Below are 18,112 nucleotides of genomic sequence, written 5' to 3' on the forward strand. Positions count from 1 at the left end.
TGTGAGTTTTCCATTTCCATTTTGCAGCCGAGCTACCAATCGATCTGAAATCAACGAGTATTCCTCAAAAAACTTGCTTTTAACTAAACAAGCTAAATATTTATTACAGTTAACCCCCAAAATATGCGGATAATAGAGAAAATGTAAATGGAAACCGCGTAAATGGTGTCCATACTTCGAGGGTTCTGACTTAATTGGTTACAACATGGAATATCTCGAAATCCTGACCAGATAGAAAGTTACTGTCTTTGCCAAAGTAGTTCAAGGGATCATAACCTTTTTGGTGGTGGACAGTAGTTCAAAATTTACTCACTACATAGCGCTAGTATACATGTGAAGTTCTCGCATGTGATATATCTCGAAATCCTGACCAGATAGAAAGTTACTGTCTTCGAAAAAGTTGTTCAGGAGTTCAAAGCCTATAGTTCAGAATTTTTTCACTATATGGTGCTAGTATATACGTGAAATTCTCATATAAAATATCTCGAAATCCTGATCATATAAAAAGTTACTGTCTTCGGCAAAGTTGTTCAGGAAGTCAAGGCCTTTTTGCTGGTGGACTTAAGTTCAGAGTTTTATCACTTTGCAACGCTAGTATACATGAGGAATTCTCGCATATAAAATATCTCTAGATCCTGACCAGACAGAAAGTTACTGTCTTCGGCAAAGTTGTTCAGGATGTTAGGATCTTTTCGTTGGTGTACGGTAATTCAGAATTTTCCCTTTACGTGGCACTAGTATGCGGGTCATTTAGAGATATTTTATATGCAAGGATTTCACGTGTCTTTCAACGTCACCTAGTGAGAAAATTATGTACTTTGCACCAACGATAGGGTTTGATCTCCTGGACAAGTTTGCCGATTACAGTACATTTTTAGCAGGTCTTGAGATATATCATATGTTAGAATTGCACGTATATACTAGTACCATGAAGTGAAATATTCTGAACTACCGTCCACTAGCCAAAAGGCCTTGATCCCCTGAACAACTTTGCCCAAGACAGTAACATTATATCTTGTCATGCTCTCTAGATATTTTATATGAGAGAATTTAACGTGTATACTAAAACTACAAACTATTCTACACCAAGCAGTAGGCTTTGACCTCCTGAACAACTTTTTCAAAGACAGTAACTTTCTATTTGGTCAGGATCTCGAGATATATCATATGCGAGAAGTGTATATGTATACAAACGCCACGTGGTGAGAAAATTCTGAACTACTGTCTACCAGTCGAAAAGTCTTGACCCCCTGAACAAGTTTGCCCAATACAGTAACTTTCTAGCTGGTCAAGAACTCGAGCTATTGTATATGCGAGAATTACACGTATATACTAGCGCCTCGTAGTGTGAAATTTCTGAACTACTCCACCAACGAAAAGAGCTTGACTTCCTGAACAACTTTGCTGAAGGCATTTACTTTCTATCTGGTCAGGATCTAGAGATATTTTATACACGAGAATTTCACATGTATACTAGCACCACGAAGTGAGATAATTCTGAATTATTGTACACTAAGAAATAGGCTTTGACCTCCTGAACAACTTTGCCGAAGACAGTAACTTTCTATCTGGTCAGGATCTCGAGATATTCCATGTTGTAACCAATTAAGTCAATCCCACGTAGTATGGACACCGTTTAGGCGGTTTCCATTTAAATTTTCTCTATTATCCGCATTTTGGGGGTTAATTGTAATCAAAGTTTAGCTTTTTTAGTTCAAAACAAGTTTTTTGAGGAATACAAGTTGGTTTCAGATCGATTGGCAGCAACAAAATGGCAATGGAAAACTCATATGTGTTGTACAAAGTACAACAGCGCGAGTAACGGGGGGTTAACTTTTATGCATACCGTAAAACGGGGTGTAATTGATCAGCGGGGCAAAATTGATCGCTGAAATTTCTCGTGATATTTTTTCATGTGTAACATGTTTTTCGTTACTAAGCGTACGAATGTATATTTGTATACATTGTAAAAATATTATGCATAAGTACAATATTGGGTATACTCAGCGATCAAATTCACCCCGCTGATCAATTTCACCCCGTTTTACGGCACCTTCTTTGAAAATTTTCCCACCTAGACGGACCTAACAAATGCGAGATAGGAAGAAGTGACCGTCGTAATTAATTTTAGGCTCATAGGTTGAAAGAACTTCAGCATGTCCAAAATATATTCGTTACCATTCAGTGTGTCCAAAATATATTATGGACACTGTCCAGAATCAAGTGGAAGGGTCCAAAATATGTGAATATCATGATGTGAAAAGAATTATTTTTCGAGTATATATCAATAAATAAAACATCCAGTGACATTTTACATCCAAGATGAGTAGCTTTCAAACTCAACCGCATGTAAATTGCATAATAATAATAAACAAATAATATTATTTTGACATAAACGTGATCTCACTTCCTCTAGGGGTCCAAAATCAGTTGGTTACCCTATTAGTCACTTTTTCATTGCTTTAAAGTCACTATTTGGTCACTATTTTCATTATTTTAGTCACTAAAGTCACTACTTTTATATTACATATCGACTACCAGCCCTGATTTCTTGATTAAATTTAAAAATCCTGGTAATTTGGAAAATCTTAGTAAGATTTTGATGGAAGGAGATGAGGAGAGTTCATCCAAATTTTAAATTTTTTTTAGTGCAGGAGCGTGTTTTGAAAAAAAAAATCATGACCCCTAAAAACTGATCTTACCAAATATCAAGTTGGACATTTTTTATCTAGTTCGTTTATTTGTAAGGCTTAATCGCGTTAATTTTACGGAGCCGATAGGTAATTGTTCTTTGCTGGTAACAAAATTCACTTAATTCTATGTCTAGTAGGAGTTGGGCCGAATACTCGTGGCTTACCCGAGGTTAGAGTGGTACATTGGATAGGAAAAGGGGAGGAGCTTGGGGGTAGGGTTTCGTTGTCTCATCAGAGCGATGTCGCCAGTATGAATGGTAGTGTGGTTCTAGATTCGTCTGGAGTTCGACCGGCTATGGTGACCAGTGGGCGACGATGAGACTTATCGAGACGGGGGAAAAGACCATCAAAAACTAATAAAGGGACACAAAAGACAAACGAATTAAATTCTTATACTAGACATTTACAGAAACATATAAATCGACTTCTAGTTGGACACTTAAACATTAAAAAACCGTACACCAACTTTTGTGAAATTCTGCTCGAAAAACCTTTTTTAGGCTATCAATATTATTTTCTGAGCAATAATTTACACCATTTGGAAATTTATAAATGGTCTAATTTTAGCTAAAATGTGAATGACAATAAACAAACAATTTTGCAGAGCTTCATGCAAGAACGCAGTAGGCTTTGCCCGCGAACGGTTGGTTTTGTCCTCGCTGGCGCTGATTTCATCTGTTTTCCGCATATTTTTTAATTGTACCAAATCAAAAAGTATTAGTTTTCGCGTGTGGATAAGCGTAAATTAAAATCTATCACGTTTCAATAACCTTTTAGTGATATTGTAATTGACGTGAAAACACTGGGGCAATAATTTGTTTCGAGTAACTGTGGTGTCGCGTTGGTCGGTTTTTCTTTTCGCTTTTTTTTGGTGCAACGCGGAAGATTTTTTCGATTACCGCGAGTGGTGCTTTTTCGGAGGCAGAATTTGGTGAGATCCATCTGATTATGAATCAATCATAAATGCATATTTCCATATATTACTAAATACGCGCCAGATTTTGAAACATCGCATTTCCAAACCTGGAAGTGTGTTTGCATTACCATTATTCATATGATAACGGTAGTGCTTACATGCGGGTCTTATTGTATGTAAAAGTAACCTCGGAATGGACGTGAATTACCAGGCACAGGGCTGGTAGCGAGTCACTTTTTACGGACTTGGTCACTTTTTTCAAGCCAGTCACTTAAAAGTCTCTTTTTTAAGGCCAAGTCACTAAAGTCACTTTTTCTTGTAATCAATCACTATTTTCAACTATTTTAGCGTGAATTTATTTCAAGATTGATCATTCTTTGCTTTGTGGCGTTTAATCGTCTTTCTCTATCTACAGGGTGTCTACTCATTTTTCTAAATAGAATTACATGAGTTTTCCAAACTTTTGCCAAAGACATGGCAATCAGTGAGAACTTTTAGCAATCAGTGATATCTTCAAGAAATTCCAGAGAACTCATTATAAATTTAGATACTTTTAGATAGTTTCATGATATTCAGCGAAGTTCCGAGTACTTCAATGGCGATCAGATAGCCTCAGAATGATACCACTAATTTAAGCAAATTTGCAGAGACTTACAAGGAGTTCCGTTATGGGGTATTCTATGAATTCTATGATTGATCGGAAAACGTCAGAAGCGTCAGGGAATTATGAATATATATCACAAAATTTGCCGGATTATTAAACAAATTTAGGTAACCATAGATAAATTCAGGGAAAATTAGTGAGTGTCTATAATGGTTATAATACTTAACGAAAATTGTCGAAACTTCAAGGCAACGTTAGAAACATTGCGGAAACTTTAGGAAGGCCTATAAAGTTCAGGGAAGTTTAAGAATTTGATGAGAAGTATTGTGAGCATCAGTGAGCATAGTTTCTCAAACTACAAAAGAGTTTTAAGGCAGTTTCATTAACTTCAGGAAAAATTTGGGAACTTTCAAGTAGTTCGGAAGACCTCAGAATTGTCTATTTTGATTTCCATTTGAATATTCCTCAACATTTCAATAAAGCTATCCTCCTAATTTAATTTTTTTTAGTTTTCCTCGGAAATTCTCCACAATAAGAAACCCTTTGAAAAAACTCTCCGAATATTCATTGAATTCGTTTCAGATATCTTTCCCTTGGAATTCTACTCACATTGAAAGTCTCCTAAGAATTCAGTGGCATTTCTCCTCACAAATTCCTTAGATTTCTTCGCATAATTTGTTTGGCAAACCCTCCTGAATTTATTTTCCGAATTCCTTTGAAGATGTTCTGGAGTTATTCTCAGATTTAATTGTAATCCTCCTTTTAGTATTTTCAAAAAGATTCCAAGGACTTATGCTCCGGATTAGTTTTCTTCCACAACTTTATAAAATTATCATCAGAAGGCCCTTGAAATTTTTCTCTGAAGAAGTTGTGCTGCTCAGAAATTTTCAGAGTTTTCATTAAAATTTGCTTTTAATTCAATTCAGGGTTTCTTCAAATTTTTGTCAAAACTTTCAGGCTTCACAAGAAATCTAAAATTCTTCAGAACTACCTTAAAAGCAGATTGCATTTGATGTTTTTCTGAAAGATCCTTTTCCCAGAACTTCCTTAAAATAAGGTCCTTAGAAATTAAAGTAAAATCCCACAAGGTTTTAAAACTGTGCATGGATTTTTACTCCAGATTCTTGAAAGTTTCTTGAAGTATTATAGCTTTTAAGTCCAGAACTAGTTCAAATTTAAAATTTCTAGGAAATATGCATGCACAGACAAACAGACATAACACTCGCAAGTAGTTTATTGAACAAGCATTTAACGATCAATTTAAACGTATCGTGGTTGGTAGTACCGCCAGTCGCCACCTGTGGCGTGCATAGTCAATTCCCTTGCGTTTGACGTTTACACACTACCGCCATCTGTTCAGCGTACTACCCACCACAGTGTATTCAACACATGGCGGTAATGTTTTAGTGACGATGTTTTAAAGTGAGATATATTCAATGTGTTATGTCTGTTTGTCTGTGATGCATGTTTCAAACCAAAAAAAATACATTTCAAGCCTCTGTTTTTTTTTTATATTTGTTACTGAATATTACTCCAATGTGGATCTATAAAGTTAAAAGTGTGAATGTAAATAACGAGAAACATTAAATGCTTGTATTTTAAAATTCATTCTTTTCTTTAAATATCCTTAGTTTTCCAGGTTTTTGCAGTTAGTAGACACCCTGACTAATACCGTGGGTTTGGCCATACACTTTCAATTGAATCTTTAATTTTAAAGGTTCATATAGTACATAAGTGTTTATGAGATACTTGGTGAATAAGTCTAAAACATCAAACATTTATTTTCTCTTAGGTCACTTTTGATTCATTATTTTTACAACTATAAGTCACTATTTGGTCACTTATTTCTTCAACATGGTCACTAAAATCACTATTTTGACACCAGTGATCGCTACCAGCCCTGCAGGCATTCTGAAATGGGTTGCTGAATCTGCAGTAGAGCTATCGCTTTCTAACTCCCGGACTAAACTTGCTTTAACCTATTACATCAAGGATTGTTGTAAGCAAATTTCTTCCATAATACCACTGCCGGCCAGTGGGGGTTAGATTGAATACATAATACACACCCAATTATGCATAGTTTCATGCAAATCGGAAAAGGTCAAATCTAGATAGAGCTGGAATTAGGGCGAAACAGCTTTTGTAAACAATGATTTCTCTCGATGATTTCTTGAAAGCCATGGCTCCTATTGGTAAATCGACATCACCATCGAGTAGGGGAAGACTTACCCTACTCGATGGATATGTTGCTTTATGTATGCGTGCCTTGAATTCCTAGAAATCATCGAGGGAAGTCATTGTTTACAAAGGCTGTTACACCCTAATTCCAGCTCTATCTAGAAGTCTAAAATTCATGATTATTTTGCTTTTTGGCCTGGAAATGCTCAATTCCTTTTTTTAATTCTTTATTAAGGAGATTTTTAGCCTATGGCTAGTTCATCTCCGAGCTCAATTCCGTCATATAATGTCTTTTGACTCGTAAGTTATATTTTAATAAACTTCACCATAAGTCCTACTAAAACGAGATCCTAGGGAAAGGACCGAGCCCGGAATACCCGTTTACGTTACAGTGCCACTTTGCTAAACTCGAAATCAAGACAAAATTAAAATAGTAAAGCATTGTTATTGATCCGTCGAATACAGCTAATTTGTACTCCGGTTGCTCACCAAAAACCAAAAAAAAAATACCCAAGTAAATGAAACTCAAACCAACTAAAACAATTTGCTGCTCTTCTACTCTCCCACCCCTGATAAAAATCCGAAACTTCAGGTGCCAGTGAAATCATGGTTCGACGACACTAGTGATTCGGAACTGTTAGATCTAATACCGTTGTTTGAGAAGCTGAGTAAGGTCGACTCTGTATATACCGTATTATGTAACTCCAGTTCGCAGTCCCAGCTGCAGGCGTCGCTACAGCAGCTGCAACATCAATCCAGCCAGAATCATCTGCTCCCAAGCCAGCAACAGCAGCAGCAGCAACAACAACAATCACAGTCCAATTCGACCGATGTAAACAACACGTAACATTGGCAACGAATGTTTGTCAAAATTATATGATTAATTTAAAACAGAAAAAAAAAAATAACAGAAAACAGTTTTTATCAGTTGTTTATTATTAATATTATTATTTTAAAAAATGTTTTAAATTAAATAAAACTTATTTAATAGGCCCCGCAAATTAGGTTTTTTTTTCGAAAATGGCAAAGCGATTTATGTGCAACAAATTATTTGTGAAAAGCTAGGAGATTTTACAAAACAAAAAACAAATTGATAATTACCCATTTTATTAGGCAAAATCGAATCGGGAAACAAATTAATTTATATACCACGAGATAGTAGTATATGTATGTATGCAATGCATGATTTTGAGGTAAAAAGAAAAATAAATAAGCTACGCTTTCTGCTTACTTTTTGGGGACATCTACACTGTATTGTTTGGTTTCTGTAATACACTGCCTCTCGAGAAGAACACAGGTTAAGCAAAAAGGAGTGGAGCAGTGTTGGGCGAATGTAGTCGGCGATGATGATGATGCCAACCGTGGTGAACAGCGATTGGCGCGCTACGATGAGTAATCAAACGGTGGAAGACAAATAGAGTTAGCGCGATCAGATAGCGATAGGGAACAATGTATATCATCGTACATATCACCACTTCGTTTATACACCAAACAAACAGACACACACACACATACATACAGCACATCCGTTACTAAAGTGGCTGAAATTGTTGTGTGTTGAGTAGAGGATAGAAGGGAATTAAATAGGTTTTCTGCAAGTTGTTGTACCGAATTGTAGGATTAGTGCAAAGACAGGGACAGCAAAGCCGTTTGATGAACGATCGTAGCGTGCGTAACGTTCTTTGTAGGGTTGGCACTTGGTAGGAACGTGAGAAAGTGAATGAAGTCATTTATTTACGGTGCTTTTTTGTTGGTGGAAAACTCTGATGAAACAGTCATTTTTTAGACGTTTCTTCGGTTATTCTGATAGTTAACCGAACGTTGGAACCCTTTAGGTAGTAGGGGAATTTACGTATTCTCGGCAACCTAAGCAGCGACCTTCTTTCTATAGCCTTTTTCTCTATGGAACGCACACATACTCAGTATTGGTTTGTTTACAATCTTTTGCTGCCAGCTGCTCTAACAATTTCAGTCAAAAGAATTGTCAAAAACTGTTTTGAAACGCTTTTACAAAGCTCCAATCTTCTCTAGTGAGAGCGAGTATTGTCGGCAACCAGTTTTTCTTCGCCAACCGTTCCATTTGAACTGCATGTAAATCTGCTGTTCTATTATCGGCAACTCGAAATCAGCTACAATTTGTAGTGCGTGTGTTGCATTTCAAGAAAACTTTGCTAGATTGCTTTTTCTCAGTGGTAAAAATATAGTCAAATTGAAGCTGAAAGCATAAAGAATCGTTTGCATGCATTCAGCGAAATTTTTTCGTAAGAAAATCCAGTGAAAATAGTGTTTCAATTTGGGTTTCCGAAAATAGTCTGTCATGCCGAAGCCGTCATTTCCCCTATCTGTTTTTTGTGAGTTTATGACTGTAAAAAATCATGTTTAAGTTTTAAGTTTTGATTGCAAACATTACTCACACCATCTGCCAAAATTCAAACGTTCAGTTTCCCCGTGGCACTCACATTTAACGTATTCTGTGCGTAATATTTGTAAATATTTCAACCATTTCCGAAGTAGGTTTTGTTTTCAGTTATCATTGTGATCTTTTTAAGAATTTCACCAACAGAAACGTTTGACTGTTGATTAGAGAGACGCGATGCAATACCAACAATCAGAGTCGGAATAATGAGTTACCGAGTCGAATGATTTGAGCAATAACAAAGAAAACAAGAAAAACATCATTCTATTTTCTTTAAAATACGAACATCTTCGTTCAGAGTGGCTAAAGTGAAGTGTTCCTTAAAAGTGATTTTGTTGCATTTATTCAACACTGTTCTACTCCATAACAAGAAGCATCAACAAGCAACAAAAATTGACCACTAGTCGAACCTATTAGGGAAAAGGAATTGATACAACAACAAAATTTAACCGATCTGTAAGTAGATAGCTAAAGCGAGAGGGAAATATGAAAATCTCTTACTCGAAAACCTTGTTCTAAAAAACAACAGCAAATCAAAAATCAAAGCACATACACGCAAGAAGGATGCTGCAGTCCGTTTTGACTACCAAAAGCAGAAATACAAAACTACACGAATTGATGCTAAATTGATTACTACTGCAACTGCACTACAACAACTATTACTAGCAATTTTCTACCACACTACTACTACTACTACTACCTCTATCGTAGACAAACCTGGTCCAATACATTTCTCAAACGCAAAAAGCTTTGTCCGCAAACAAACAAACAAACAAACAAAAGAAATCTTCAATCAATCGGGAAGTTGTTGCATACTTGTTTCTGTTTTGTTTTTGCAACTTGATTGTTCGAATGGAAAGAGAGAGAGAGAGATAAAACACAACACTGTTGCATTTAGCTGAATGACGTTTTGATTACTTTTCGCTTACTTTACGTAGATCATAACAACTGAATTGGTTCCCGTGTAGTATAACATACAAAAACGCGCCGTTCAACTTGTCGTCGATATTTTGATACATCTATGCATGTGAATGATGACGTGTTGTGTGACGGTAACATATTTGAGTAAGTAAGCAAACAATAACTGTGTCGCAAATCAGGCTACAGCGTGTGAGGAAGAGAAACAAACAAAACTTTGAGAGAAACGCATAGGACGATGGGAGTTTTCCCATACACATTTTTGTAAGTACTTTGGTCAGTGAGTGTCCAAGCAGGAGTGACATTCTAGCTACTAGTGCAAACAGATTGAAAACAGTGACGAAGGAATAAAGTATATATTTTTTATATACACATATGAAAGGAAATGAAAATAATAAATTGTAGTAAGAAAGTAATAGAATAACAAAACAAAAAAAAAACGTAAAACAACTTATAACAATACATTGATAAGCTAAATTATACAAATCAAATCACACATTGTGTATTTTAATACAACAAACAGATTGTCTGTAAAATTTGTACCATACTAGAACAAAGCAAACACAAATAAAAACGCGTGGCAAGCGATTTGATACCCACAGATTGCACACACACACACACACACACACACACACACACACACACACACACACACACACACACACACACACACACACACACACACACACACACACACCAAGAAAGCAAAGCACTCACCGCAGAACGAGTGCGTGCATTAGTGTGCGAGCTACCGCGAACAATAGAACCCACTTTTTTGTAAGCGTAGGTATATGAAACTTTCTACAGAAAGCAATGAAAGTGATCGCGAGCGTGAATATGTCTGTGCATGTGCATGTGTATTGTTGCAAAAGATAAAAAAAAAGCACATGAGAAGCAAAAAAAACCAACAAAATCAATATAGTAATAGAATCAATAAAGTCATGGAACTAATTTTCGTAAAAAATCATAACGAAAAAAAAAATCAATCGAACGAGTGTCTGTTTTGCTATCGACGCATTGCCGTACGTAATAAAAAGATGAACACGCGAAATGAAACGAATGAATGGAATTTGAACGACCGCAAGGAATGAACGGGAACGGTTAATCAGTTAAAAAGAAGCAATCACAATCGACCATAGAAGAACGATTGAAAGTCTTATTTTCCTTCTGTTGTAGTATTAAGTTTTTTTTTCTCCAGCTGTCAAATCCTTAGTTGTTTTTGTTTTAACATATTTAGCTTCTGAAAGATTTGAAGCATCTAATAGACGGTACTAAATTTGCACAAAGTGTATTTTCAGTTGATGAAAAATGCGTATATTGGAAGTTTGCTGCAACGATTTGAAGATTAAACAGATCGAAAAGCCCCGAAAGGTGGCACCACTACAACAGTACTTTATTTCTGAACATGATTTTACCGTTATTCGTTTCGGTTTTATTTAACGCATGAAACAAATTTGAAGCGAACCGTTTGAAAATTACATTACAGTTCTCTCCCCATATTAGAATACATTAAGAAGCTAATGTTAAGTAGTCAAAAGTTGCATACAAAAATCAAACAGTAATTGGTTTGATCATTTTTCTTCCGGTGCAGAATCATGCATCCTAGAGTGCCCAATTTTGCATTGTGTCTAGTGAGAGGGAAAGAGATGAAATTGGGTTCATGATAAGAGAATCCGTACGTCTCGATGGTCAAAATTGAGGGAAAACATTCGGTTTGAGCACGTATTTATTTTCGCTGAGAGGAAAGCAACTTCCAGAGTGTGGAAGGTTAAACTAATATTGCAAGGAATAAGAACACACACACACACACACACCTTCATATACAGAGAGATGCAAAGAATCAAATATTATTATTTTATTTTTTTTTATTTAAGCATTTATGTATTTAAGCACAACTGGAAAATTGAGAAAAATGCGTTATAATATATTTCATTTGATTAGTATGAAGTTTTTTGTTTGGCCTAGTTTTTGTAATTTTTTTTGTTAATTTAGCTTTGTTGGAACGACCTAGAAATTGAAATGCCAGTGATGTATCACAACTTCCCTGTTTACGATGACAAAGTTATATAATTATTTGACCAAATGAACAATTTTTTTTTAATTTATTAGAACAAATCAGAAAATGCCTTCGCAACTTACCCTTTTACCACAGACAAACAGACACAACACTCGCAAGTTGTTCATCGAACAAGCATTTAACGGACAATTTAAAAGTATCGTATGTAGTTGGTAGCACCGCCATCTGTGGCGCGCATAGTCAATTCCCTTGCGTTTGACGTTTACACACTATCGCCATCTGTTCAGTGTAGTGGCCACCACAGTGTACTCAACAGATGGCGGTAATTTGTTTATTTGTTTATTTGATCACCATCTTCGACTACGTCGTACAGACTCATTACTTAAAACCTAATTTAATCTAAACGCCTTATTCTAGCACTAAACACATGTTTGGTCAAAATAAAATCAAACTCGCTACAAACATCATTAAAGGAACGCAAACAAGAATTAAAACAATTATTGAATCCAAAGTTCGTTCTGTGAAAGGGAATTGCAAGTAACGGGGAATTACGGAATCGTCGAGGAGGAGTATTCCATGGAATCAGTTCCAGAAGTTCAGGACAGTCCACGTTTCCTGTTATGAGGTCAAAGATAAACAGTCGTTGCAATTTGAGACGCCTGGCAGAGAGGGATTCCAAATCAATCAGCTTGCATCGGTCGGGATAACTTGGAAGATTGACTGGATCATTCCAGGGGAGCTGACGCAATGCAAACCTTATAAAACTTTTCTGAATCCTTTCAACCGCAAGGATGTGCGTAACGTAAAATGGAGACCAAACCGGGGAAGCATATTCTAAAATGCTGCGAACCAGCGAGCAGAATAGCGTCTTGAGACAATAAACATCGGTGAAACCAGAAGCATGACGACGAATAAAACCAAGCACAGCAGTTAGCAGTTACGATGTTTATGTGTTCGTTCAGACTATCACACGATGTATATCTTCTTGCAACGTGACACAGTCAGTGGGAGAAACAATCACACGGAAAAATTTTAGATCATCGGCAAAAGAAAGTTTGGATGATGAGAGCATGTCACACAGGTCATTAACATAAATGATAAAAATAAGAGGACCGAGAACACTGCCTTGTGGCACGCCAGATGGTATGTTGAAAGTCCTGGAGCGTGCGAAATTCACCATCACGAAAGCATTGCGATTAGACAGGTATGAATAGAGCCATTCAGTGATCCATGTCGGAAATCCAATGTGGTTCATTTTGGCAGCGATGAGATTGTGCGGTACTGTATCAAACGCTTTCGCAAAATCAACATAAACCGAATCCACTTGTTGCTTCGATTCTAAGCTACGGGATATCGCTGATACATAACACATTGGGTTCGATGTTGTTGAACGATGCTTCATAAAGCCGTGCTGACTGTTGGAGATGATCGGTGCAGCAGCTCTGTACAAAACGGTGTGGATCAGTTTCTCAAATACCTTACTGACACTACAAAGTATAGATACACCTCGATAATTGGTGACACACTTGTAGCTTCCGGATTTATGGATCGGTACTATGGACGCCATTTTCCATGCATTTGGGAACGTTCTGTCTTGGAGCGAACGGTTGAAAACAGCAGCGATGGGCGTCGCCAGCGTAGCGGCGCAGTTCTTCAAAAACACAGGAGGCAAGCTGTCTGTTCCGGGTCCTTTCTTTGAATCAAGCTCATCGAGAACTTTTTGTGTACTTCGTCTGGAGAAAACTGTATACACGGTAGATTAATGTTATGGGACGGTATCTGTTCAAAACAGTTTTGACGTTGCACGGGTGATGCTTTACTAAACACGCTCTCGAAGAAAGTAGCAAAAAGATTGGCTGCTTCTGAGCTTGACCGAGAAGTAGTTCCATCGAAGTTGACTGAGCCAGGGATTCCATTTCCAGCTTTCCGTTTCTTGATGAAGTCCCAGAAGCGGTGCTTGACGGTTGACTGAATACTGAGCAAATAGTTTTCATGTGTTGCAGAAAGAATGACTTTGTAATCCAACTCAAGCTCACGGAGTCTAGCTTTGTCAGACCCAGTTTTTGTAAGGAAATATCGGTTGCGCGTCTTACGTACATTGTTACGAAGGTTACGTAGCTCAGGAGTCCACCACGGTTGGTTGAAAACAGATATCGATTTTTGTCTTTTTCGAGGTACATGACGGTTGATAACTTCTGAGAGAGATTCGTAAAAAGCTGATAGCATCTGATCTACCGTACCATTATTCGATAATCGTTTTAGCGACGGTGTTCTACAGTGAGAAATATTCAATGTGTTATGTCTGTTTTTCATAACTGTTCGATTATTGTTTACCCTTTCCCATCCAGAAGCGTTTTCGTTGCTTTGAGGCCCTGAAAACGGTCGACAGCTGGTCAGCAAATCGATCCGGACAATCCCACACACTTGGTTTTTTTCTACCGAGCTCGGCTGTGCAAATCTTGGCTAAAAAAGTTTTACTGAGATCTCAGCAAACATTTCATTTGTTTGCTGAGATTCAGCTAAGCATTATCCGAGACTCTGTAATCAAATGTCACTTTTGCTGAGATCTCAGTGAAACTTGTTTTTGCCGAGATTTGCACAGCCGAGCTCGGTAGAAAAAATTAAGTGTGCATATTCTTCTGTTCAATGATTGGGCACTCGCAGGAGTCTCGGGCCGTCTGCTGCTGGACATGGCTAGATAGAGCTGGAATTGGGGCGTAACAGCCTTTGTAAACAATGACTTTTCTCGTTGATTTCTAGGAGTTCAAGGCACGCCTACATAAAACAATATATCCATCTTGTAGGTAAAGTCTTCCCCTACTCGATGGTGATGTCGATTTTCCAATGAGAGCCATGGCTTCCAAGAAATCATCGAGAGAAATCATTGTTTATAAAAGCTGTTTCGCCCTAATTCCAGCTCTATCTAGATGGGTTGAACTGGTGTCTGCGACAGGTTGGAAGACCGCAGAATATCAGTGTCCACCCAGCTGAAGCTGTTTCCCTTTTTAGTTTTTCTCGTTAAACTCCTTCTCTCATTAAGTTGGTAAATATTAGTCTTTAGCAAAAAAACGCTTAATACTTTTTTGGCAAATTTATGATCCTGATTCATTTCATGGTTCTTCTCTATGCCTGTTCAGATAAATTAGTACTTTATTTATTTTCTCTACTTCACTAAATCTAATGAGTAGAATTAAGAAGGGATGTCGAGTAATTGAAAATTCGATAAATATTTAATCGCCTAGTTGGAAAAATCTTTACGACTTTGGACTTTTAGGCATTCCTAGAAAATAGTGTAATTTCATGTTTTTAGGTGGTCCTTCGAAAATGTCGAACAGCAGAATTGCAACCAGCAAACGTAACCTAAGAACCAAAAGCGGTGTGATGCTAGTTTCCATTGCTATGACGAAGACTGAATTAAGGGGCTTAGAATCAGATCGACCACATCTGCATCAGCCGAAAATGGAGACACGATGCCTCCTTGATGTCCGGAATAAACGCAGCGCCGACATCGCGTCTGACCATCACCTTCTAATCGGCGAAATCCGCCTACGCATGGCGCGGATCCAGCGACGGGAGGAGAGACTCGGGCGGCGGTTCAACACACGGTAAAAAGGTCTTTTGTTGAAGAACTTGAGACTCGAGCTGCGGACGTTCCAGAAGGTGGCAGCGTAGAAGAACAATGGACGGCCATCAAGAATGCCTTCATAGAAACAAGCGAGAACAACTTGGGTGAGCTACGCACCCAGAGGAAAGAGTGGATCACAGATCAAACCTGGCGGAAGATTGAGGAGCGTAGAGAAGCAAAAGCCGCGATAGAGCGGGCGAGAACCAGAGGAGCCAAGAACGAAGCCCTTCAACGGTACTCGGCTATAGAGAAGGGAGTCAAGCGCTCTTGCAGACGGGACAAGCGAGCGTGGGTGAACTCCCTGGCCGACGAAGGGGAGAAAGCCGCAAACACTGGTGATATACGCCTCCTCTACGATATCTCACGACGCCTGAGTGGAGCAAGGATGAACCCGAGGATGCCAGTGAAGGTCACGACTGGACAATTGCTTACCGACCCCACTGACCAGCTGAAACGCTGGTTTTAGCACTTCGAACAACTTCGAACAAGACTCTGTGCGAGGCATCATGTTACTGTGTATTGTTCTCAAAGTTCTGTGCAAAGTTATCCTTAATCGACGCGACTCTCCGATGGCAGCAAGGATTCCGTGTCGGAAGATCTTGTGTGGACCATATTGTCACGCTCCGTATCATCCTGGAGCAGGTCAATGAATTCCAAGAGTCCCTTTATTTGGTATTCATTGACTACGAAAAAGCTTTCGACCGTCTCAATCACGAGAATCTGTGGGGCGCCCTGAGACGCAAGGGAGTCCCGGATAAAATCGTCAACCTCATCGAAGCGCAGTATGAGGCTTTCACGAGCAGAGTTCTGCATAACGGAGCCTTGTCCGACCATATCCGGGTATTTGCTGGTGTGAGGCAAGGATGTATACTATCACCGCTACTGTTTCTCATCGTAATCGACGAGATCACGGTGGGTGCAATTGACCTTGTACCGAACCGTGGGCTGCTTTGGATATCAACACGCGCAACCCTTCCAACTTTACGGTAGCGGGGCAAGCAGTGGAGAAGGTCGAAAGTTTCCAATATCTTGGTAGCCAAATAGCGTCGGACGGCGGGACCAAGAGCGACATAAAGGGTGTCCACGATGAAATTGCCACACTATGAAATTGCTCTAACTTTTTAACCGTTGGGTAGAATTTAATGAAAATTTGGGTGGATTTAGTTCATAGTGCATTATTTACATCCTGCAAGTTTTAAAGTCCTGTGATCAAAACTCGCGGAAATGGAGTCGAAAGAACAGCTCGTGCGTGATAAAATCTTGCGCATTCATCACGAGAACAAGGATCTCTCGCATCGTTCCATCGCTAAAACGTTGGGAATCGCGAATTCCACGGTGTCGCGAGTGATTAAGCGGTTCGAGGAACGGTTGACCACCGATCGGAAGCCCAGAAGTGAAGGAAAAAGTATTCCGTACAACACCAAAAATCACAACCGCGTAGTTGGGGCCTTCAACCGAAATCCGAACGCCTCCGTTAGGGATGTGGCTAAGAAGCTGCACCTAAGCCGAAGTTTTGTCCAGAAGGCCAAAACTAAGGCTGGGCTTCGAACGTTCAAGGTACAAAAGGCCCCTAATCGCGACGAGAAGCAGAACAAGTCCGCCAAAACCCGTGCCAGGAAGTTGTACCTCAACATGCTGACGAAAGTTGAATGCTGCATCATGGACGACGAAACATATGTGAAGGCCGACTTCAAACAGATCCCCGGCAATCTGTTTTCACGGCCAAGGATAAGTTCAGCGTTCCGGAGCATGTCCGCACTCAGAAGATGTCCAAATTTGCGAAGAAATTCCTGGTTTGGCAAGCCATCTGCACGTGCGGGAAGCGGAGTGCACCTTTCGTGACCCAGGACACGATGAACGGACAGGTGTACATAAAAGAGTGCCTCCAGAAGCGGCTGCTTCCTCTCCTGAAGGCCCACAACGTTCCAACAATCTTCTGGCCGGATTTGGCCTCTTGCCACTACTCCAAGAACGTGCTGAAGTGGTATGCGGACAATAAGGTCAATTTCGTGCCGAAAATGTTCAACCCTCCCAACACTTCGGAGCTCCGCCCCATCGAGAAGTACTGGGCGATTATGAAGCAGCACCTTCTTAAACGACCTAAGGTAGTGAAGACAGTCGAGGAACTGAAGAAAGTATGGGTTTACATGCAAAAAACGGTTGATTCACAGGTTGTGTAGAATCTTATGGCCGGGGTTAAGGCCAAGGTGCGGGCATTTGCGTATGGACTGTAAATAAAATACGAGTAAAATGGTAAAATGAAGTTTAATAGTTATTTCTCAATCCCTGAAAATTTGATGGCAATCGGATGAAAACTCGAATTTTGCGAATCAATTTTGTGTGTGGCAATTTCATCGTGGACACCCTTTAGGTGCACGAATCAAGAAGGCTAAGCTGCCTTTGCGAGTTTACGAAACGTATGGAGATCCAACCAGATAAGTCAATGCACCAAAATTCGAATTTTCAACTCAAACGTGAAATCTGTGTTGTTATACGCCAGCGAGACGTGGTGTGTATCAGCGGAGAACACACAAAAGCTGCATGTCTTCATCAACCGATGCCTGCGGTACATAATTCGTGCCTGGTGGCCTCACAACTGGATCTCGAATGCCAAGCTCCATCGTCGATGCCATCAGAAGCCGATAGCAGCAGAAATTCGAGAGCGAAAGTGGAGGTGGGTCGGCCACACACTTCGACGGGGCGGAAACGAAATCTGCAAGCAAGCGCTGGATTGGAATCCGGCAG

General features: G+C 39.1%; 1 protein-coding gene across 1 annotated transcript in view; it reads left to right on the plus strand.

Moving 5' to 3' along the window:
- Tdh (L-threonine dehydrogenase) overlaps positions 1–18,112 on the plus strand; it is a 470,436-nt gene that overhangs the window by 211,925 nt on the left and 240,399 nt on the right. Inside the window, exon 5 of the mRNA XM_065227947.1 lies at positions 6,984–8,371. Within this exon, the coding sequence (XP_065084019.1) occupies positions 6,984–7,238 (255 nt within the window). The 3' untranslated portion in view covers positions 7,239–8,371. Of the gene's footprint in view, positions 1–6,983 lie in introns of the transcript that reaches the window.

The sequence above is a fragment of the Ochlerotatus camptorhynchus genome, unplaced genomic scaffold (genome assembly GCF_037179485.1).
Source record: "Ochlerotatus camptorhynchus isolate MF236.1 unplaced genomic scaffold, CSIRO-AGI_Acam_v1.1 ptg000277l, whole genome shotgun sequence".
Taxonomy (NCBI): domain Eukaryota; kingdom Metazoa; phylum Arthropoda; class Insecta; order Diptera; family Culicidae; genus Ochlerotatus; species Ochlerotatus camptorhynchus.